Source organism: Chiloscyllium plagiosum, unplaced genomic scaffold (assembly GCF_037043375.1).
Source record: "Chiloscyllium plagiosum isolate Xiang-an unplaced genomic scaffold, Cpla_swu_hap1 HiC_scaffold_8, whole genome shotgun sequence".
NCBI classification, from domain to species: domain Eukaryota; kingdom Metazoa; phylum Chordata; class Chondrichthyes; order Orectolobiformes; family Hemiscylliidae; genus Chiloscyllium; species Chiloscyllium plagiosum.
The window spans coordinates 99,103,317-99,127,985 of record NW_028270146.1 but is presented as its reverse complement, the minus strand read 5'-3'; the positions used below and the strand labels follow the sequence as shown (position 1 = coordinate 99,127,985).

Here is a 24,669-nt window from a genome sequence, read left to right as displayed (position 1 = left end):
TGGCCTCCCTATGACATGGCCGCAAAACAAACAGAACAAAATGTCTGCACGTAGCCACTAAGCCTACCCACAATGCCTCAAATTGTCCAAACCAAGCGCCCCAGACATCACATATACCTCAGGACATGACTCATCCAGCCCCAGACCAAGAGAATGTACTTTTTAAGATTAACTGATAATGAGCCTCGCACTCCACAACAGCCCAGCACGTCTGCTGTACTTCGGGCACAGTTGCTCCCACTAGGCGTCAAGCCTTCAACCAAAAGGTACTTCGCTTGCCCCCTCAACAATACGAACAGATTGATACCAGGATGAAACCACTAATGCCTACTCCAGCCAAGGATTGGAATCTGCTGAGTCAATTAAGAAACTCATTGTCAGATACTGGACACTTGAATCTTTTCAATGAATGAACTTTATTTCTCTTTGTTGTACAACTCACACCATTGTCTCATAACTCACACTTCATTGTTGTAAGGGTATAAAATTCCACTGTATTCTCTGGGGAAGAAGCTGTGGCTTCCTCTGAACAGCCTGTCCGTGACTGTTTCAGTGGGGTCAAGTCTCTTCCGTGATATCGCTGTTTGTTAAATAAATCCTTGTCAGTTCTCAGTCCCATCTGTGTTTGTGATCTCTAATTAATTGGGCTAAATTTTCTTGACACTAACCTACAATGTCAACCAGAAGCCTGAGCAGAATAATGAGGGGCAGTGTCAACCTTTCTGAGATGCAAAAGATGTAGGTAGACCTAGAAGATAAATGTAAAGTTTATTTTTCAGGTTTTCTTGAGAATGAAAAGGGACCTGCTCATGGCCTAGGTTGGCTGTCAGGCAGGAAATATTATTATATGTAGTCCTGTCATGAAGGTCAACAGAGTCTTCATGTTCCTGGCTGCACTGGGTTCTCTGGCTGACTATTCCCTTCCTGAAGAAGGGCTTATGCCCGAAACGTCGATTCTCCTGTTCCCTGGATGCTGCCTGACCTGCTGCGCTTTTCCAGCAACACATTTCCAGCTCTGATCTCCAGCATCTGCAGACCTCACTTTCTCCTCAAAGATATTCCCTTCCATGTAGCCTACTAACCAATACTGGGGCTTACGTATACAAAAATGGGAAATAGTTTCATCAGATCATGCAAGATATTTAACAGAAATACATTATCAATTCAACTCAACTCACCAAGTTGATCCTGACACTCCAATCATGTAGGTTATACAGTCCAGGACGTGTATCTGCTGCAGCCCATGCAGAGCACCACAAAGGGATGTCATTGCTCGAATTCCACCCCCTGAGGCAAGGATTGCTATAACAGGTACCTGTAAATTATAAAGAGGATGAGTCAGAGTGCCATATAGGGATACCATTTCTCCATCAATGATTGTTATAATGAAGTTATATAATTCCATGCACTAAAGGAGACCATTTGGCCTCTTTTGAGCATGCCCACTCTTAGAGACAGTTTTCTCGTTAAGTCCCAATCAAGTGAGAACTAGTCCACGGAAGCACTTACCTTAAATTTGAAAAGAAAAAGTTGAATGATGCTCTGTAATTTTACTCGAGATCATGACACACATCACTTTTTAATCCATACAGTATTATAAAAGTCAAACCTTGTACATTAAAAAAAGGAGCAATTATATTTTAGAAACTGTATTTTCCTGATTCTTATGAAACAAGCTGGAGCAAATACAAGCATTTGATTGCTTATTTAGGCATTTACTTATGGAAACAAAGATGATATGATACAACAGTAGTTAATAATTCAGTAGTTAGCCTCTATCTGGACACTGTGTGTCCATTTCTGGGTACCATCCTTTAGGATGGATACCAAGGTTGGATAGAACATAATGAAAATGTATTGTATGAGCATGATTCAGGAGAGTTAGGAGGAATTTTTTGTTTTGCTCCCCCAGAATGCAATGGCTAAAAGATAGTAGACCACCTCCATTCAAGAATAACTTTAGAAGAGAAGCTTTTTTTTTAGAAAGACTGAACTATGTGGAAAAGACAGGGGAGTGAAACTAATTGGATATGTCCTCCAAAAAAAACTAGCAGAAATGACCAACCAAATAGATTTATATGACATTTTGTAATATTCAAAGGCAAATATAATAACACCATCCGGACAATGAACACAAGTCCAAGGAGACAGTTAAATTTAAGAAAGGTAATTAAAAGAAGTCAGTGTAAAATGCTGAATGATGGTACAACGATCAATGAACATACAAACTAACATAACGTTGGAGCAAAGCAGACCATTGCCTTTGGTAGAATCTGCATTTATACAGTGTCTTTTGTAGGGTAGCCCTTATGCTTCCATATGAACATTAAAGTCAGAAGCATAAAGAGACTACTTAATGCCTTGGGCCAGCTCTGTCATTTTATAAGGTTATGGCTGATGCGTTTGTAGCTTCAAGTGCACTATGCTGCCTACCCTGACAACATTCAACTCCCTTACTAATGTCAAAACCATCACTAATTTTCTCATTTTTATGTTGGAACTAAGATCTGAAGAGGAGAATTGAACTTTGAACAACAGCTGGTATTTTTTATTTAAATAAACCAGGAGAGAAGAAAAGATTGATGTTTGCTGTTGGGAATTGGCCTGGCAAGATAAAGCAGGTTAAGTACTGCACTGCAGACATCAGATTCTGAGATGTTGCTATGCTTAGGGACTGGCAGATGGTTTGAAGTTGAATTTGTCTGTCAAGGAAGGACTGGTCCTGGCCAGCCACAGAGTACGTTGAAACAAAAATGAAACGAAAGGGTGAACTAGCTGTGACTGCTTTTTTTGGCCAGGAGATAACTTTGTTTTGGAAGCTTCTGGATTGAGGTTGTTTTTAGTTTTTGCTCCATCTGGTTACTCTCCAGTTACTGACTTGGTGAATGTTCTGAGAAAAGAACCCCAGTCTGTAAGAAAGTAGTAAAAGTTTCCAGAGGTCTGCTTAAGCTATTTGCACTGACTGGTGAATTCAGAATTCAAGCAAGATATACAGTCCATAGTACCTGTAATACAACCCATCATTGAAGAATTTCACGAGGCCTAGTATTCATCATTGAAATGGCAAATAATGTTTCTTTAAATTTTATTTTTAAAATTTATCCCTCAACTGTGTCCATCTGCTGGTGTGAAAGCTGGCTGGTGGTCAGAGGGTGGGGGCAGTTTTATGATTGATTGCTGCTTAGATTGTGGATATTAATTATATTGCCTTGTAGATTTATCTGTGTTCTGCTAAAGTTACTTCTTAATAATAAATTGTTAATTTTTGTTGAAGTTAAAGTTGGTTTCCAAGATATATTATTGTGTAAAGTCTGGTTAGGGACATTGAGGGTTATTAAATGTTATTAAATATTAAACGAGTAATTGAGGATTACTAAATGTTTTAATTTCACTGTGTTGCCAATCCAGTGATAGTCAAGCCGACTGGTTTGGCTTGTTATCCCTGCATCATAGTACTAATCAAATGTCTGATGAATATGAGTCCTGCAAGGTTTGTAGCTCAGGTTGCGGTTTAGGGTATAAGTTTGCTTGCTGAGCTGTAGGTTTGATATCCAGACATTTCATTACCTGACTAGGTAACATCATCAGTGGCGACCTCCAAGTGAAGCGAAGCTGTTGTCTCCATGGGTTGTACTGGGTCTTTTAAAGACCCATGGACAAAACCAACATCATCTACAAAATTCCATGCAAGGATTGCCACAAACACTACGTAGGACAAACAGGAAGAAAGTTAGCCACCAGGATACACGAACACCAGCTGGCCACAAAAAGACACGACTCTCTCTCCCTCGTAGCCCTACACACGGATGAAAACAAAACCACCAATTCGACTGGGACAACACATCTATCCTGGGATAGGCTAAACAAAGATATGCCAGAGAATTCCTAGAGGCCTGGCACTCCAACTACAACGGCACAAACAAATATAGATCTAGATACCATCTATCAACCCCTCAGAAAATGAACAGGAAATGACATCACCACAAACCCCAGGAACCCCATCCAGGACAAACATATAAATAGAAAGCAGGAGACAACAGCTTCGCTTCACTTGGAGGTCGCCACTGATGATGTTACCTAGCCAGGTAATGAAACGTCTGGATATCAAACCTACAGCTCAGTGAGCAAACTTATACCCGTATATGAGTCCTCTTAACATTCAATGGTCTTCCTCTACTAAGGTTGAGAGTATAACAGTCTCACCATCCTCTAACAGAAAATAATTCTCCTCTTTGTGAAATTGAGACAGGAGACCTGGGGATTGACAGAAATAAGTCTCCACAAGGCCCCAGTGAAAGATTAGGACTTTGGGCCGCTTCGCTTTTTTCCCAGCTATTCTTAACTAAGTGTCAGGAGATAGATTTGGATTGTTTGTGGCTGGGGGGGAGCGGAAACGTTTTGCAATCTCTGTGACAGTCAGGGAGCACTCTCATTTTTGAGACCTAATAAAAAACAAAATTGTGAACACTGACATTTTGTTGACAAAGTCCCAGATTTGGTGATGGCATCAGTAGCTACTTACAGTATGACTCCCACTGCTAAATTTCATGACTTAGAACTGGACCTAATGCATCCCAATTTCTACCCTCTAGAGTACTGGGCAGAAGTCCCACTCTCTGTATTTCAAAAAGGATTTTTTTAAAACTGGGGAAAACAGAATATTCACAAGGATGTTATCAGAAATTAGGAGACAACATTTAGAAAAAGATTGAGTAAACTGAAACACTTCTTTGGAAAACAGAAGATGAAGAGGTGGCCTAAAAGAGATCATAGACTCAGAGGCCCACAGCACAGGTAAAGGACCTTAGGCACATCAAGTCTGTGCCAGCCAAAATAAGCTACTGATGATTCTAATCCCATTTTCCAACAACTGTCCATAGCCTTACATCATAACTACACATCTAAATACTTCTCGAATATTGAGTGTTTCTGCCTCTACTACTCTGATAGGCAGTGAATTCCAGATTCCCACCACTGTTTACATGTTTCCTCACATCACCACTAAACCTTCTGCCCCTTACTTAAAACCTATGCTCTGGTCACTGATGCTTCCACCAAGGGGAAAAGTTTCTTTCTGTCTAACCTACCTATGCCTCTCATAATTGCAATCATATCACACCCTCATTCTTCTCTTCTCAAAAGGAAAACAACCCCAATCTATCCAATTCTCTTTGTAATGAAAATTCCCCAGCCCAGTCAAAATCCTGGTAACTCTCCTCTGCATCCTATTCAGTGCAATCTTTTAATGTGGATTCCAAGACTGCAGAGAGTATTCTAACTGTGGTCTAATCAATATGTTATACGCCACATGGTGCCATACAACACACTGATGCCCTTTTGACTGACTACCGCTGGCAAACATGATAGACTGCCCAGAGCTCTAGCTGAAGGGGTCAAAGTGCAAAAAAGGCAAGGCCAGAAGCAGCCAAGCAGGTGCAAAAGCCAGGGATTGATAAGAGAGCAAGTGAAGATCTCAGAGCTATGCTCTGGTTGAATACTTGAGACTGTTGTTACTATCCCTACACACAAAATGTTCTTGCAGCACATTCCAAGTGCTCCAAAAAGCAGCGTGGAAGTGCAGAACTGTCTTTCAAGTGGATTGAAGGCATACCATAAGGGTGTGGTGAATCTGATACATTTTTGATGCCAAGGTTCATGGATAGATGATACATGCAATTGCTGCCATTGGGATATTAGTGACTGCTGTCCAACATGGAGGTCTGCAGGAGCAAGCAGCAAAGCTGGAGTTGTAAGATGGTAGCTCTGATTTTCATGTTAGAAACTAGTGGGTGATAATTTCCATCTGGCAGGCTGGAGAATGGGAAATTACATACAATGACAGTTTCACTAAGGTCTCTTGCCACTCTCTAATGAGAATCTCATCTCACTGCTCAATACACGTTTGGAAAACAGGGTTGTTTGCTTGTCACATCGATAAGCCCCTACCTCTCATCTCGTGCTGATTCCCAAATCTCTCACCAATGCCCACTTTGTTAAAGATCTGAGAAGAAACCTCACTGTGTCTATTTTTACGGAAGAGTCAAAACAGATATTGCAATTAAGAGGTGTATTAAACAATTAATGTGATACATAAGAGTGAGGAATGAAATATTAAAGTATTCAACATTCTTGAAAGTTGATAAACCATCAGGCTTGAAAATTAGTGGTCAAAGACATTAGGATTTGAAAATCTTTCTGACAAGAAATCATGTCATTGAGGCACTTAACAGGCCAGATGGCTGGTTTCCACGCTAGGATTCTATGATAACAAACTGCCCTGCTGAATAGCCTGTATGGAATCCAAACATTAAGTCACTTCAAATTGGAAAATGATTTGCAAAGTCTAATAATTTTACGCATGTAACCTTATTTTAACTTAATACCACTTGCTCAAGGGCAATTATGGAAGGCAACAAATGCTGGCCTTACGACTGATGCCCATATAACATGAAAAATATCTACTTTTTAAAAAAGTTAACAATATCTCAGATGCTAGCATAACGTAAACAGCAATAAGACAGCATTCTAACATTGAAAACGTTACTAAAGTTTTCATATTAGTCATCAACATTAAAATATATTTTAAAGTACAATATTTTGTAAAAATGTTATTGTTTTATATACTCATGTAAGTTTCAGCCAAGCTCTTCATATCCCTATAGTTAGAAAATTCAGTGATTCGCCTCTCCCCTCTTACATTGTAATTAGCTCTCCTACTCCCACCACACATCGTCACACATGCCCCTCTTCTCAATGTTCCTCTTCCAACTCACTCAGCAGCCTGGACTTTACAAAAGTCTTACAGTTACAGCAAATCACTCAGAGTCATTGAAACGTACAGCATGGAAACAGACCCTTCGGTCCAATCCATCCCTGCCGACCAGATATCCCAATCCAATCTAGTTCCACCTGCCAGCACCTGGCCCATATCACTCCAAACCCTTCCTAGTCATATACCTATCCAAATGCCTCTTAAATGTTGCAATTGTACCAGCCTCCACCACTTCCTCTGGCAGCTCATTCCATACTTGTACCATCCTCTGTGTGAAAAAGTTGCTCTTTAGGTCTCTTTTATATCTTTCCCCTGTCACCCTAAACCTATGCCCTCTAGTTCTGGACTCCCCAACCCCAGGGAAAAGACTTTGCCTGTTTACCCTATCCATGTCCCTCATAATTTTATAAACCTCTATAAGGTTTACCTCAACCCAAAGATCTATCCACAACAGCCTGAAAACATATTCAATGATGTAACATCCACAACCCTATCAATGGGGTAGAGAATTCCATAAATTCACAATTCTCTGAGTGAAATTATTTCTCCTCATCTCTACCTTAAAGGGGAACTCCTTATTTCAGACTATTTCTAGTATTTTATATAAAACAACCTTTTAGCATCCAATCAAACTCCCTCAGGATCTCAAATATTTCTAAATTCCAATGGATACAGATCCGAACTGTCCAATTTTCCCCCAGTTTAACATTTTCCTAGCCAATGTGGAGGGATTTGAAACAGTTGCACTAACCCTCACCTCAATTACTAAAACAGTGAGATGGCTACTATAATTACTTTATTTATAGCAAGTATTATTGTTAGCATTTTTTACATTATTATAAAAAGTAAACTGAAGCTGTTGAGAGCTGCAGTATATCTATTGCTCTAACATAGTTAACTTGAACAACAGAAAATGTTTTCTTTCCCTCCCCTCTACCCCCAAATGAAAAGCATGTAACCAGTTCACCGCATTCTTTGCTTTACTTCATACATGGCTGTCCGTAGGAGTCTTCTTTAGGTTCAGCACCTTCTTCAGTGCTCGTGCACTATATTTCTTTCTTTTTACAAGGAATTCCTTCTCTGGATCAGCAATGTCAAAATTCAGGCGCACATCAAGACCTTCATAACTGTGCAACAAAGACATTCACAGTCAAACGCAATCCGTTGAGTGAGGAAGTATAAATCAATTTAACCCACTGAATTCATGGGTTAAGACTGACCTGAAAGCAATGGTCAGACTAAATAGTAAACTTCATTAAAAAGACATTAACACTCTGTGACATGTATAAAGTGTAATTTCCAAACAAGTTCTACAGAAGAGAACATCCATGAGTACATACAGGCACAATCTAGATTAGATTAGATTAGATTACTTACAGTGTGGAAACAGGCCCTTCGGCCCAACAAGTCCACACCGCCCCGCCGAAGCGCAACCCACCAATACCCCTACATTTACCTCTTACCTAACACTATGGGCAATTTAGCATGGCCAATACACCTGACCTGCACATCTTTGTGATTGTGGGAGGAAACCGGAGCACCCGGAGGAAACCCACGCAGACACGGGGAGAACGTGCAAACTCCACACAGTCAGTCGCCTGAGGCGACAATCTACCTTTGTTGAATTAGTGAAAAAAGGTTTTGAAGAGAGAGATAGCAGACAGGAACAGGGACAAGTAATTTAGGTCTTCAAGTCTTTTTAGCAATTACTTTTGTATTCAGAAGGGGCCTTTAGCATAACCGAACAACCAAAACTCACATAGGCATTATAAAACAAATCTCTGACACAAAGGAGACATTCAGTCAGATAGGAGGTACATTTTAAGAAGCCTTAAGGTGGAGAGGCCAAGGGGTTTAAGGAGGGAATTCCTGAGCTTAGTCCCAATGCAAGTGAAGGCATGGTTAATACTGGAGGAGCCAGTAAAATCGAGAATGCTCACAACAGGCCAAAATTAGAGGAGTAAAGATATCTTGAGGTGTTTCAGGGCTGGAGGAAATTAATGAACTATGAAAGGCCAAACCAAGGAGGGATTTTAAAATACAGATGAAAACTTTAAAAGGGAGGTTTTTGGACAATTAAGGGAGAGCTGTACATAAGTGTATGGTGCGATGGATGGATGGGGATTTTTGAGTTACACACAGACAGCAGACCTTACAGAGGGTATGATGTTAGTGTTAGAATAGCCAACTTTGGCAGTAGCAAACCAACAGAACAGTGGAGCTGCATTGATGGATCAACTGGGCAATGTTATGGAGGTGGAAATTCCTGGTCTTCACAATACGCAGATATGTATTTGAAAGCCCAACTGATGGTCAAAATATAACACTGTGGTTGCAAATAGTCTGGCGCACAGTCTCAGTTATGGAGATGATTAGTTAGTTATAAGGAAATGGGATTCATAATAGAGACAAGATCATTCAGTACTGAGTGTGTGACAATCAGTTTTGACAATTTAGAAACAGAGGAGTGAGTAATAGGAGAGAGCAATATAAAGGTGACTGTTGTCAGTGTATATGTAGAAACTGATGTATTTTCAGATGATGTCGCTGGGAGACAAAATGCTGACAGGAAACTGGAGGCAGCAAGGATAAATGCTTGCAGAACACTGGGGCTAATGAGAATGAGCGCAAGAATAAGCAGGGCAAGCATTGATGTTTATTCACTGGTTACAATTAAAGGGGAATGGAACCAGGCTGAATGCATTACTCACACAGTTGGATGATGGTCAAGATGCATCAAAGCGAATGAGGTGATCAATTGCGTTGAACACTGCAGGCAGGTTAAAAAGCAGGAAGACCAAATGTCATGCATGATTTAGGTAAAAACGATTTAGATATTTTGCTGGGACCAACAATATGACTAGAGCAATTCAAACATGGAATTCCAGGAATTATGGGAATGGATGAGGAAGAAGAGAACACATTCAGAGATTGGAGAGAAGAGCAGGTTTGCAGATTGTATGATAGTTTGCATATTAAGTGGTTTGTTTTAAAAATGGAGAGTGATGATAGCAGGTTTGAAGGCAAAAGATTATTAAGGCAGGTTTGAAAGAGAGAGAGGAACAGAACCTGAGCAGGCAACAATCTCAGTTTAAATGCAAATCAGGAGGGAGGTTTCTAATTCTCACTAAATCCAATGTTCTTAGTCATTTCTAATAGGTTATTCCTGTTCTTATTGGTGAAGACAGAACAGAGGTATGATTTTAAATGAGTTCATTAACCATTTTTCTTTCCTATTATAACTTCCCTGTTTCTGACTGTAAGGATCTATATTAGTTTTCACCAATCTTGTTCTTTTTACATACCTATCGAACTACTACGGTTCGGCCTTATGCTTCCTACAAGCTTACTCTCATTGTCTATTTTCTCCTTCCCTTGGTCCTCCTTTGCCGACTTCGAAACTGCTTCCAATCCTCTACTCTTTACACCTTATTATTTATTTCGAATGTCCCTCATATGCCACAGTTTGACCACTGATCTCCTTGCACTCTTGTGCCAGACAAGAATAAACAATTTTTGTAGTTCACCGATTTGCTCTTTGAATATTTGCCATTATTTATCCACTGTCATTCCTTCCCATAACATTTCCTGATCAATCATAGCCAATGCAGGCCTCATACTATCATAGTTTCCCTTAAGATTCTGGATCCTACTCTTAGAGTCAACTACCTCACTCTCCTCCTGATGAAGAAAATTCCATCACATCATGGTTGCTCATCACAAAGAGGTCCCTCACAGCTAAATTTCCAATTATTCCTTTCTCACTATACAATACCCAGTCTAAGATATCTATTCTCTAGTTGGTTCCTCAGTGTATTGGTCCAGAAAACTACCATGTATACACATTAGGAATTACCCCTCTATGGTGTTGTGACTAATTTGATTTGCCCAATCTATGTGCAGATTAAAGTCACCATAATTACAGATGTTCCTTTACTGCATGCATTCCTGATTTCCTGTTTAATATTATTCCCATAATCACCACTACATTTTGGTGGCTTATATACCCACTCCCACAAACGTTTTTCTACCCCTTGGCATTTCTCAATTCTACCCACACAGATTCTACATTGTCTGAGCTGATTTCTTCTCATTCTTAGTCACTCTGCAGCCATTTCCCTTACCCGGAATCTGAACTTTCACATACCTGTTTACATATATTTGCATGATTAATTCATCCAGTTTATTCTGAATGAAATTCAGATACAAAGCCTTAAGGTTAGTCTTTTTCATGTTCCTTGTCCTATTCCTCTTATTTTTTTTTAACTGTGACCTTGTTTGACTCTAACCTTTGATTCCTCTGCTCATCACTTCTCTTATTCCCTTTGCCATCTTTTGCTGTTGTCCTTAAGTACCCTTCGATTTTACTTTGTAGCCTGTTATGTCGTGCAAGCCTTGCCATAATCATTGGGTGTTTGTGTGGTTGGACTGGGACTCAAGCCTCTTGGTATTGCCTCTTGGCGTCTCTGTTGGCCTTACGAAGGTCGTACCTGGGATTTGCTGTATCGGCCAGGGTTGCTGATTGTACAGCTCAGACCTGGACTTCAATAGGGAGTGTACTGCGCTGGTTTATCCATGGTTTACAGTTGGGGAACATTAGGATTAACGTTTTCAGTATGCAGTCTGCTACACACTTACTAGTGAAGTCTGTGGCGAGGTTCAAGAAGGCAACTCACCACCACCTTCTGAATGACAACTAGGGATCGGCAGTAAATGCTGGCTAGTCAATGATGCCCACAACCCATAAGTGAATGAAAAAAAACTCCACTACCACACATTTTCAGCCCTTGGAAGCAAAGTTAGCATTCATCCATTTGGAACATTGATTTTCAAGCAGCTCTTCCCAAGTACAAGAGAAATATTTAAAGGTTAGGCTGACTGACATTTAGGTAAACAGTGTACTGCATTAGTTATATGCATATATAGTTAATGGAACATAAGTCAGAGATCAAAATGAACTCACCATCTCTTAGCCTTTAGTCTCAGGTCAACATTCTGATCCTACAAGAAATACGGGGAGGCAAAGTTACTTCTGCTAACCAACGCAAGCTTCCCTCTCTGACTTAGTCTCTTCTGAATTTTGTTTTACTGCCTAAACACCTGTATTTTCAGCAATACATGTGAATTCCTTCCCCAATTCCAGTATTGAAAAAGTGATACTCTGTGGACCTGTTGGGGGAAGTATTATCATTCAAGCCAGCGAAAGTGAGGACTGCAGATGCTAGAAATTACAGTCGAGTGCGAGTTGCTGGAAAAGCGCAGGAGGTCAGGCAGCATCCGAGGAACAGGAGAATTGATGTTTTAGGCAAAAATCCTTCATCAGGAATGGCCCTCCACCCTGAAGGGCTTTTGCCCGAAACATCAATTCCCCTGCTTCTTGGATGCTGCCTGACCTGCTGTGCTTTTCCAGCACCACACTCTAGACTCATTATCATTCAAGCCGCCAGTGATGAATAATGGACATGTGAGGATAGATACATTTTTCTTTCATGTTACAACCAGAGATCATGAGGTACAGCTAGTTCATGGTTTGTGGAAATTTAATCCAAAAAAACACTGAAAATACTCTTTTTGCTTTTTCAGGTACGCTTCCTTCCAAAAGGCCTCTATTTGTTACTTCTTTCCTCCATGTGGTTGGGAGGAGATACATTTTATTTCTACTCTTCCCTGTACCACATGCCAGTGGTTCTCCCAGTCAACAAGCTGGATAGAAGATTTCTGACAAATGTTAAAATCTAACAGCGCATGCAGGGGACATGTAAGCTGGTTGATGCAAGTTTTCAGCTTTTTTCTTTAGGAAAATGCTTGGGTCTCCTCCCCACTTCCCTCTGAGGTAAGGAATCAGGATATTCTTGCACTGGCAAATTTGACAGCTTGAAGTAGCACTGCAACAGTATACACAGAAGCCTCGGTATGGCTTGCATTCATAAAATTGTTGCTGTTGAGTTCATTTTAACAGACCAGGTTGCAAACTATAGCGACAGTCAAAACAGTTAAGAGAATTCCAAACTGCTCACTCATAATAATGGACAAATGGGCTTGGAAAGTGTGATTCACTTTAATTTGATTCAGAAGGCATAATGTTCAGTTTTAAATTGTATTAAATTGAAGTGAAGGCCACTATTAATGATTGCACAACATTTCAACCACTTCACACCTTCCTCTAGTTATTGTCAATCGGCTTTCTTGGACATTGTTATGACATATTTCTCGAACGGGTGGGACTAGTACCCAGACTTCTCACCTAGAGGTAGAGACACTACCATTGCACCACAAGACTCTCATAACTGCTTTCTATGCTTCGTAGAGTTGAAGCGTACCATTTCCCTCAGTCAGGGATAATTTCTCTCCAGGGAAATCAAAAGATAGACCCAATCTCTGACGAGCCTGGAGTCATTAAACTTTATGGCGTAGAGTGGGGGAAGGGGCATTTGGCAGTTGTGCTTGTGCCAACTCTCTGAAGGTGTTTTCCAATTTACATAGCAGCAGTGGGATTTAAAAATGAAGTTAAACCAACACTTCTACACTAAATGCTAGTCTTCTGCCATGACATGAAAGTGAACTGATGGGGAGATGCTGAAACTGCACAGAGGAGCATTGCATCCTCATCTTTTATTTAAAATAAAGAGAAGGTCTGACTATTTTAGGCAAAAGTGAAATGAAATAGGACAATTTCTAAAAGTCAGCAGAAAGGCTGAGATGCTGGTATTCATAATAGATTTTCATAGCTGACCTATTGTGGGACTAGTAAGTGTTACAAGAACCCTACTCAGGTGCAATCAACACCACTTTCTTAGCACTGAGCAGTTATGAACAGACTGCTCACTAATAATCTAATTAATGATAAGAAATATCACACCTATAGTCAACTCAAGAATAGGAGCTAACCAAAGGGTGCTCTTGTGTTGCAGAAATAGTGTCCCAGCTCTAAGCCAGGAAGTCTCGGGTACAGAAAATATTTACAAGGAAGTTGCCAGGGTTGGATTGTTTGAGCTATAGGGAGAGGCTGAATAGACTGGGGCCGTTTTGCCCTGGAGCATTGAAGGCTGAGGGGTGACTTTATAGCGGTTTGCAAGATTATGAAGGCCATGGTTAGAGTAAATAAAAAAAAGGTCTTTTCCCCAGGGTATGGGGAGGCTAAACCTAGTGGGCATAGGTTTAGGTAAGAGGGGAAAAGATTTAAAAGGGACCAAAGGGGCACCTTTTCACACAGACAGCTGCCAGAGGAAGTGGTGGCTGGTATAATTAAAAATTTAAAAAGGCACCTGGATGGGTATATGAATAGGAAGGATTTAGATGAATATTACCAAATGCTGGCAAACGGGACTAGATTTATTTAGGATATCTGGTCAGCATGGACGGGTCAGTTCCCATGCTGTATATCTTCATGGCTCTATAACAGGTGGTTTAGACAAAAAAATCTAGAAGCTGACCAATGGATTTAAATACTGCTCACCTTGTCAAGATTCATTACCATGTCCACATTCTTTCCGATAGGAAGATGATACAATGGCAGGGACCCTGAACCCACAATACAGGTTTCCTTCACCATTTCAACATGCATATCATCCTGTGACAAACGTGCAGAAAATGTTCACAGTTATGCAACAAGCATATTGAATCTGCTCGATTGAAAACATTCAGTCCTTTCGTATCTTAGTGTCCCAAAATAAAGCCCTATCCCACTTCTCTCAAGATATCGGATTGAACCATTTAAGACGTTAAATTCTTAAGAGTTTAACAGAGTAGATGATGGAAAATTGCTTTGGGGAGGCGGGGGGGGGGTAGGAATGTTGTCTGTGTGTTTTTTAGAGCCACTTATCACAGTGTCAGAATGAGAGGTGTGACATTTAAGACTGAGAATTAGGGAGATGTAATAAAGTATGGTGATATTGTCACTGGTCTAGTAATCCAGTCACCCAGGCTGACACTCCAGGGACATCAGAATCCTACTATGGCAGAGGGTTAAATTTAATAAAACTGGGAGTAAAAGCTACTCTAATGGTGACCATGAAATCATATTGTCACTCACGAGAATTTACTAATATCCTTATTTGATTTGGCTTAGATGTGACTTCAGATACACAGCAATGTGGCTAACTTTCAAACATCCTCTGAAATGGTCAAGTAAACCACTCAGCTGTATCTAACCAATACAAAATCTGTTAAGACAAATGAAACCGGATGATCACCCGTTAAGATAAAGTCACCATCATCCTAGCAGACCAAAGGCGAGAGGAGAGATTGAGAAGGAGTGTCCTTCATGGTAATCTTAGTCAGCAAGGGAATTCAACCCACACTGTTGGCATCATTCTGCATTGCAAACCAGCTAGTCAGCCAACTGAGCTAACTGACCCAGGACATCAGAAACAACAACAGCATACATAACCCTGTCAATGCTCCTCACTAATGCCTGGGGTATGTCAAGCAAAGACCTGACATTGTAATTCTCTCAGAAAATGTCCCAAACATCACTAACCCTGGCCCATTCCTGTCCCATCAATATGACAAACTGACCAGAAGTGGCAGCACGGTTGTATACAGTCAGGAGGGAATTGCCCTTGGAATCCTCAATCCTGAGTCCAGCACCCATGAAATCCCATAACATCAGGCTAAACTTAAGGAAACTTCCTGCTGATTACCACCTGCTAGCCTCCACATTTGGAAGAAGCAGAGAGTGGCAGGAGCTCCATGAGCAGGATTTTAATCTTCATCACCAAGAGTAGCTTGGTAGTACCATTACTGACGGAGTCTTAAAGGACACTGACCTTATGGCAAGTGTGAGAGCATGAAAAGAAAGGGAAATATGCTTGACCCCATCCTCTATAATCTACATGTCACGCAAACATCTGTCCATGACAGTATCAACAGAAGCAATCATTGGAAGTCCTTTCAGCCTTTACAATGAAGATACTTTCGTGTTGTGTGGCATCATCACCAGGCCAAATGGAGCTGACCTAATAACTCAACACTGGGCATCCATAGACACTATGGGCCATCAACAACACCCGAATTATACTGAACCACAGTGTGTAACCTCATGGCCCATAACACCCCCCACTCTACTATTATCACCAAGCCTGGGTTCACTTCTAGTTTAACTGAGAGTGCAGGAGGATATGTCAGGAACAGTACCAGGAATACTGAGAAATAAGGTGTTAACCTTGTGAAGCTACAACTTAGGGCTATTTGCATACCAAACAGCATAAGCAGCCTGTGACAGACAGAGTTAGCCAATTATAAAGCCAACAGATCAAACCTATGCTCTGCAGTGCTGCCACTTCCACTTGCGAATGGTGGCGGACAATGAAACAATTCACTGGAGGAGGGGCTTGCAAATATCTTCATCCTCAAAAATGGTGGTGGAGGGGGGCCAGCAAATCAGGGTAAGAAATAAGGTTGAATCTTTTGCAAGCATTTTCAGCCAGAACTCATTCCACTTGATACAAAAAAAATAACTGAAGGTGCTGTATTGCACAAAGGTTCAGGCTCTGACAACATTCTGCTAACATACTGGAGACCTATGCTCCAAAACATTCTATGCCACTGGGCCAACTGTTCAACTACAGTTACAACATTGGCATCTCTTTGGCAATGTAGATAATTTTCCAAGTAATTCGGTACACAAAAAGTCAATGTGTACCGTGGCCAATTATTATCTCACCAGTCCACTCTCAATCATAACGGGCGGCACGGTGGCATAGTGGTTAGCACTGCTGCCACTTCCACTGCCTCTCAGCACCAGAGACCTGGGTTCAATTCCCGCCTCAGGCAACTGTCTGTGTGGAGTTTGCACATTCTCCCCACGTCTGCGTGGTTTCCTCCGGGTGCTCCGGTTTCCTCCTACAGTCCAAAAACATGCAGGTTAGGTGAACTGGCCATGCTAGATTACCCCTTCACCTAACACTACGGGCAAAGGTAGGGGTTGCTCTTTGGAGGGTCAGTGTGGACTTGTTGGGCCAAAGGGCCTGTTTCCACACTGTAAGTAATCTAATTTAATCTAATCTAATAAACTCAGTGAGGCTCTGCTTGAGTTCCACCATGGTCATTCAGCTCCTGAATGGTTTAAACTTTGATTACATTACATTACAGTGTGGAAACAGGCCCTTCGGCCCAACAAGTCCACACCGACCCGCCGAAGCGCAACCCACCCATACATTTACCCCTTACCTAACACTATGGGCAATTTAGCATGGCCAATTCACCTGACCTGCACATCTTTGGACTGTGGGAGGAAACCGGAGCACCCGGAGGAAACCCACGCAGACACGGGGAGAACGTGCAAACTCCACACAGTTAGTCGCCTGAGGCAGGAATTGAACCCGGGTCTCCGGCGCTGTGAAGCAGCAGTGCTAACCACTGTGCCACCGTGCCGCCCACAAACATGGACAAAAAAGTGAATTCCAGAAGAGAAGCAAGGGTTACCGCCCTTGACATCAAGGCATTACTTGAACCAGTGTGGCATCATGGAACTCTAATGAAACTGGAGTCAAAGGAATTGAGGAATGCTGTCCACTGGGAATTCCCTTCCTGCTGGAAATTGAAAGTGTGCAATGGAGAAGAAAATGGTTGCTGCTGCACTCAGCTTGGGTGGAGTAAATGACTCGACCTGTGAGTGAGGGCACAGCAGCACCCTCTAATGTTAAAACTTTTAAAGGACATAACACAATGTCTCATGCACTACAGATGATAGAGACCAGCGAACTCCCCACCCTGGATATTAATCTTTGCGGGTTGCACTTCCATACCAAAGAGGTTATTGGACAACTCATGGCAGCTACACTTTTCGGCACAGAGGTAGCTAAACAGTAGGGATGTTGCAGGAGGGCCAATGGTGTCAGTATGATTCAATGTCATTTACATGCATTGTTTGTCTTGCTTGTATATGTTGTGTTAGACTTCCAGCACTTCATCCATACTACCTTGCCTGTGGCCATTAAGTGATGCCAGATGCTGTAACAATGCTATTGGCTCTCCACAGACAGACTAATAACCAGAGGTATGATTAAAGCCCATAAATCTTTACAACACTTGAGAATCATTTACAAGCCATTGTCATTCGTGCCACTAGAGTTCTCTCAGTAGGCCGTTTTACTCCTTTCCCTCCCACTAGACCTCGGTGTACTAAGGGATGGAGACAGCCTGCTCAACAGTAAGTCTGTTGGCCCTGCAGCTTTATTCAGGTGACTTCAGGGACATTTGGGTGTGCACAGGCCAGATATGTTGAGGGTTTCCTTGCCAGAGAAGGCATGATGACCTTCCCTGGTATGAATGACCTTGGGGTTAAAAGAACATTCAAGGTCTTTTCATTGATCTTTTAAAAATAAATCCAAACATTTCCACAATCCACCAACTTAAGTCCAAAAGATTGGAAAGACCATGATGCACAGCAGTAGATGCTAGGCCATTCAGCCAACTGAGTATGCACCATATTTCATGAGATCATAACTGATCTGATAACTCAACTCCATTTTCCTGCCTTTTCCCCATAAACCTGCAATTCCCTTACTGATTCAAAATCTGCCTATCTCAGCCTTGAATACATCTAACAACCCAGCTTCAACAGTCCTCCGAAGTAAAGAATTCCACAGCTTCACAATCCTTATAGAAGAGATTCCTTCTCATCTGTTTTAAATGTGCAACCCCTTGTTGAGATTATACCTTCTGCGCCTATACTCTCTCATAAGGGGAAAACCACCTTTCTGCATCTCCCTGATTGTTTCAATAAGGTCACTTCTCATTCTTCTAAACTCCAATTGAATACAGGTGCAACCTACTCAACCTCTCCTTACAAGACTGTTCCTCCATGCCGGTGTTCAATCTTTCTTTCCTTATCCTTCCTTAAACAACAGGACCAAAATCATTCAGTGTTCTAGCTGTGGTTTGACTTGTGCATTTTATGATTTTTAGCAAGATTTCCCTATTTTTGTGATCCATTCCTTTTTAAACAATGGCCAACATTCCACTTGCCTTCCCTGTTACCTACTGAACCGGATGCTAGCTTTTTGTGATTTATGCACAAGTATGAAGCCTCTTTATTAAATTTAACAACGGTCCTGAAGAAGGGTTACACCCGGAACATCGACTTCTACACCTCCTGATGCTGCCTGGCTTGCTGTGTTCTTTCAGCCTCCTGCTGGTCTACTTTATTAATTTAAAACAGCAACATTCAACAGGCCTCCTTATTCACTCACAGTAATTGCTCCTCACGCAGAGTATTTTAAAATAATGGTTTAAAGTAAGTGGAATGATTACATAAACAGGTTTCTAACCTGCAACTCTTTGCTGGTTTGTATCAAGTCAATATTCAGTTTTGGATCCAAACTCTTGTCGACGTGGAAGAAAAATGTTTCATCCCACACAGGATTTGACAGAGGTTTGAGTGTGGTGTACTGTTCCTCTTCATAGGCTCCATCAACTCTCACAGACATATTATACTGTGCATTAAGACCTGCAAGAGCAAAACTGGAATTACTTTGCATCAATAACTTAAACATAAACGATGTATGTATTGCATACTACAGAACGAGTCTGGTGCCAGATGATGGGGACCGTGGTCACTAACTGGAGAGTCAGCAAGTGCTTTCCAACGCTTCTTTCTGCAAGGTCTGTTGATATTCCATGCCAATTAGAGATTTGACAAATCACTGGTTGGTATATTTCAGGAATTATTACCACAGCATTAGAATCTTGCCCACCAAGAGTGTCAGTCTCTTTTGAAAGACACCAACACTGGGGGGCAGGTCAATGTTGAGTAATGGTGGCAGAGATTCACAAGTGTGCGCACCTGTATGAAGAGGAGCAGGGTTGTAGGAGTGAACAAAGAGTAGGGAGTGACTCTCAGGAGAATCTCAATTCCTAATATCAAAAATGAATGTACGCAAGGAGTAATGTTGCATGTATCCACAATTTTAACTGCTCCACCACTGGCAGCATACTTCAAATGCTATGGTTCTGAGCTCTGCAATTCCTTGCCTAAACTGCTCAATTACTATCATTCTTAAGTACTCCTTAAAACATATGTCTTTAAGAAAGCTTTTGGTCACTTCCCTGATATCTTTTCATGTGATTTGGTGTCAGATATTGACATGCCTCATCTATACTCCTAGCTGTTTAGTCATACAGGACAGAAACAGACCCTTTCATCCAACATGTCCATGCTGACCACATTCCCAAACTAAATTAGTCCCATCTGCCAGTGTTTGGCCCAAATCCCTCTAAACCCTTCCTATTCACATACCTTTCTCAACATCTTTTAGTTATAACTGTACCTGCATCTACCATTTTCTCTGGCAATTCATTTCATATATATTCCACCCTCTGTGAGAAGAAGTTGCCCCTCAAGTCCCTTTTAAATCTTTCTCCTCTCACTTTAAACCGGTGCCCTCTAGTTTTGGACTCCCCTAACTTGGGGAAAAGAACTTTACTATTTATTGTATCTATGCCCCTCAATATTTTATAAAACCCCTGTAAAGGTCACCCTTCAACCTCCTATGCTCCAGAGAAAGAAGGTCCCATGCTATCCATCCTCCCTTTTCAATTCAAATCCTCCAGTCCCAGTAACATGTTTGTCTGTCTGTCTGTCTATCTATCTCAGCCTTGAATATATTTAATGGTGCAGACTGTGCAGTTTCACGACCCTTAGAGAAAAAAAAATCTTCCTCCTCTTTGTCTTAAATGGACGACCCCCTTACTCTGAGATTATACCCTCTGGTCAGAGAGTTTCCCAGGGAAATAACCTCAGAGAATCAAGTTAGATACAGCAAAACAGGATAACAGGCAATTCTTCTGCTGTACTCGCACTCTGAGTCATTAAACTCTGCTGAAAAAGCAAAGGGACAAAAGCAAACTTTACATTTCACCTACTTGACCAGCATAGCAGAAGACATTCTCTGTAACTGAATGGTGCTAACCTCTCTCAAATCAGACTCACTGCAACCAAATAACCATTATTCCAACATCCATGTAGGTTGCCAATAGATAAGAACATTCTGCTGTTCTCCCTTTCTGATTACCTGCGATCACATTTGCTAAGTAACTTCAAACAAAGGGAGGTCAGAGTTTTATCATTCATCAAATCAGGCAACAACTGTCAGGCAGCATCTTCCTAGAACTCTTCAAGAACTTAGGACAACTTATTCACAATTTGATAATAAAACAAAGAACTACAGATGCTAGAAATATGACTTATAAAAATCAGAAACTGCTCAGAAACACAGCAGGTCTGCCCATATCGGTGGAGAGAAAGCAGAATTAAGATTTTCAGTCCAGTGACACTTTGTCAGAAATTATGTTAACTAGGAAAATATCCATGTACACATGTGTTGGAGGCGGAAGTGAACAATACGTGGAGATGGAGCCCAGAGAGAGAATGACAGGCAGAAAAGGAATGGTTGATAGCATTCCAGGGAGGAAGGAAAGCTGATAATGGGGACCATATGTAGATGAAAGCGAATTGGCTTGCTGAAAGCAGCTCATGTCATGACAGCCTGGGCTGTGCGGATGGGTAAAGAACATAGAAGGTGGCTCTAAAATTACTGACCTTGATATTCATTTGTGAAGGTGGAAGAGTCCCTGAAATAACTGCAGAGAGGCCGGGTCCAGTCACCAAGTCACTCTTTATTTGCTAGTGCATAGTATACAGACCATGGCTGGCCAGCCAACTTAGATTCAGTCCTTAACTGATGAAATTAAAAATCACACAACACCAGGTTATAGTCCAACCTGTTGGACTATAACCTGGTGTTGTGTGATTTTTAACTTCATCCACCCCAGTCCAACACTGGCATCTCCAAATCTTAACTGATGAGATTGTAATCGCCTGGTCAGCCAAGGCTTCCCTGATTGGCCGAGGTTAACAACCCCAATCAAGAATCTCAGTCAACGAGGTCTACCTGGCCCTGATCACAACAGTCCCCAAGCGAAAAATGGAATGCTGTTCACAACATGCTTGTTTGTTAATGTGCAAATCTTTGGCCAGATACCCAAGTTACATTGTTAGGGACCAGGCCAGGCCATCTCAAAACATTTCAAGAAGGTAGCCCAGACTCTAACTTTTCTAGTTGTTTTAAGCAGGGGTAAATTGGATATTTCAGGAATGATGCAGCTGGTCCAACCACAAAATAAAACAGAACAGAAAATAGAATAATATATCTGAAAATCCAATCAACTCTATCGCAACTTAATGATGCTGTTCCAAATACCTACAACATCCCCATGAACACCCCCTTAACAAAAGAGGTAAAATCAAATACAGGTTCTTACAGGATATATATGGGAGTGAGTGAGTGAGTGTGAGAGAGAGAGAGACAGAGAAAGAAAGAAAAACTTAAAAGCCTTTTCAAGTAGATATTTCCAGACATATTGGAAAAAAAACCTCATCTACTATATTCCTGTGTGTGAGTTTCAAACATCTTCAATGTAGTAGTGGTTGTGACTAAGATCCTTCTCTGGTAAAATAGCTTCCATCACTGCACCCACCAAATGTTAGAGTGTGGTTGAGAAATATGGACATTGATGTAATGTTGAAGGATATCAAGGCCATGGTGGAGGTGCACTAAAGACTTAGTAGAATGATAGATGAATGGGAGACGAGAGAAGTTGTGATATAATTCAGTGTTCTCTCTAGATCAGACAAGAGTCATAGAGATGTACAGCACAGAAACAGACCCTTTGGTCCAACTCGTCCATGCCGATCAGATATCACAACCCAATCTAGTCCCACCTTCCAGCACCGATCCCATATCCCCCAAACCCCAAATTCATATACCCAAACAAATGCCTTTTAAATGCTGTAATTGTACCAGCCTCCACCACTTCCTCTGGCAGCTCATTCCATACACGTACCATCCTCTGCCTGAAAAGGTTGCTCCTTAGGACTCTTTTATAACTTTCCCCTCTCACCCTAAACCTATGCCCTCTAGTTCTGGACACCCCCACCCCAGGGAAAAGACTTTGTCTATTTATCCTATCCATGCTGCTCATGATTTTGTAAACCTCTATAAGGTCACCCCTCAGCGTCCAACGCTCCAGGGAAAACAGCCCTAGTCTATTCAGCCTCTCCCTATAGCTCAAATCCTGCAACTCTGGCAACATCCTTGTAAATTCTCAACCCTTTCAAGTTTCACAATATCCTTCCAATAGAAAGGAGACCAGAATTGCACGCAATATTCTTACAGTAGCCTAACTGTCCCGTACAGCCGCAACATGACTTCCTCAATACTCTGACCGATAAAGGAAAGCATACCAAACGCCTTCTTCACTATTCTGTCTACCTACGACTCCACTTTCAAAGAGCTATGAACCTGCACTCCAAGGTCTCTGTTCAGCAACACTCCCTAGGACCTTACCATTAAGGTGTATAAGTCCTGTTAAGATTTGCTTTTCCAAAATGCAGCACCTCGCTTTTATCTAAATTAAACTCCACCTGGCACTTCTCAGCCCATTGGACCATCTGATCAAGATTCCATTGCAATCTAAGGTAACCTTCTTCGCTGTCCATTATACCTCTAATTTTGGTATCATCTGCAAACTTAGTAACTATACCTCTAATGCACACGTCCAAACCATTTATATAAATGACGAAAAGTAATGGACCCAGCACCGATCTTGTGGTACTCCTCTGGTCACAGGCCTCCAGTCTGAAAAACAACCCTCTACCACCACCTTTGAGCCAGTTCTGTATCCAAATGGCTAGTTCTCCCTGTGTTCCATGAGATCTAACCTTGCTAACCAGTCTCCCATGGGGAATCTTGATCTATATGGCCTTACTGAAGTCCATATAGATCACGTCCACCGTTCTGCCCTCATCAATCCTCTTTGTTACTTCTTCAAAAAACTCAATCAAGTTTGTGAGACATGATTTCCCATGCACAAAGCCATGTTGACTATCCCTAATCAGTCCTTGCCTTTCCAAATACATGTACATTCTGTCCCTCAGGATTCCCTCCAACAACTTGCCCACCACCGACGTTAGGCCCACTGGTCTATAGTTCCCTGGCTTGTCCTTACCACCCTTCTTAAACAGTACTAAGGCAAAAATGAATAAAGGTGCTCAAAGTTATGAAGGACTTTAAGAGATTAAATAACAGCAAACTAATATGATAAAATGGGAATGGGGTGGTGGTCAGAAACACAGATTTAAGGTATTTGTTGTGTTATTGCTTGAGCAGCTGTGTTTCTGTAGTATGCTAATGAGCCCAGAATCATATGATTAATTGCCATGTGCAGTTCAGCAAAAGCAATTTAGGAAACAGTGTACACCTAGTTATTTGTAAGTCCATGTTGTGGTCAAAGATGTTAAATAATTCTGTATAATATTCTGTATGAAACTGAGGGTGGCACGGTGGCTCAGTGGTTAGCACTGCTGCCTCACAGTGCCAGGGACTGTGCCAGGTTCGATTCCAACCTCAGGCAACTGTCTGTGTGGAGTTTGCACATTCGTCCCATGTTTGTGTGAGTATCCTTCAGGTTCTCCGATTTCTTCCCACAAACCAAAGATGTGCAGGTGAGGTGAATTGGCCATGCTAAATTGCCTCGAGTGTTCAGGGATGTGTGGGTTAGGCACCATCAGGGATAAAGTCTAGAGCGTGGTGCTAGAAAAGCACAGCAGGTCAGGCAGCATCCGAGGAGCAGGAAAATCAATGTTTTGGGCAAAACCAGAGGGTCGGTGCAGACTTGTTGGGCCGAAGGGACTGTTTCCACACTGTAGGGATTCATTTCTATTCTAAACTGAATTTATGCTACATTACCTGGGTTATTTGCCAAATAACACAAGACATTCAATTACTAAGGGGTAGACAGGGATGTGGATAACTTCATATGGTAAGTTATGACTTGGTATTTACCAACTGAAGGAATGACAGAAACCACTCAATAATACATTTAATGAAAGGAAT

At 41.5% G+C, this 24,669-nt stretch overlaps 1 protein-coding gene across 1 annotated transcript in view; it reads right to left on the bottom strand.

Annotated features, from left to right (window-relative positions):
- Positions 1-24,669, bottom strand: part of LOC122553857 (cytosolic phospholipase A2 zeta-like) — a 138,464-nt gene that overhangs the window by 49,294 nt on the left and 64,501 nt on the right. Inside the window, exons 8-12 of the mRNA XM_087990162.1 lie at positions 19,045-19,223; positions 14,229-14,342; positions 11,736-11,773; positions 7,764-7,899; positions 1,179-1,315 (exon numbers count right to left, since the gene is read on the bottom strand). Of these exons, the coding sequence (XP_087846288.1) occupies positions 1,179-1,315; positions 7,764-7,899; positions 11,736-11,773; positions 14,229-14,342; positions 19,045-19,223 (604 nt within the window). The remainder of the gene's footprint in view (positions 1-1,178; positions 1,316-7,763; positions 7,900-11,735; positions 11,774-14,228; positions 14,343-19,044; positions 19,224-24,669) is intronic.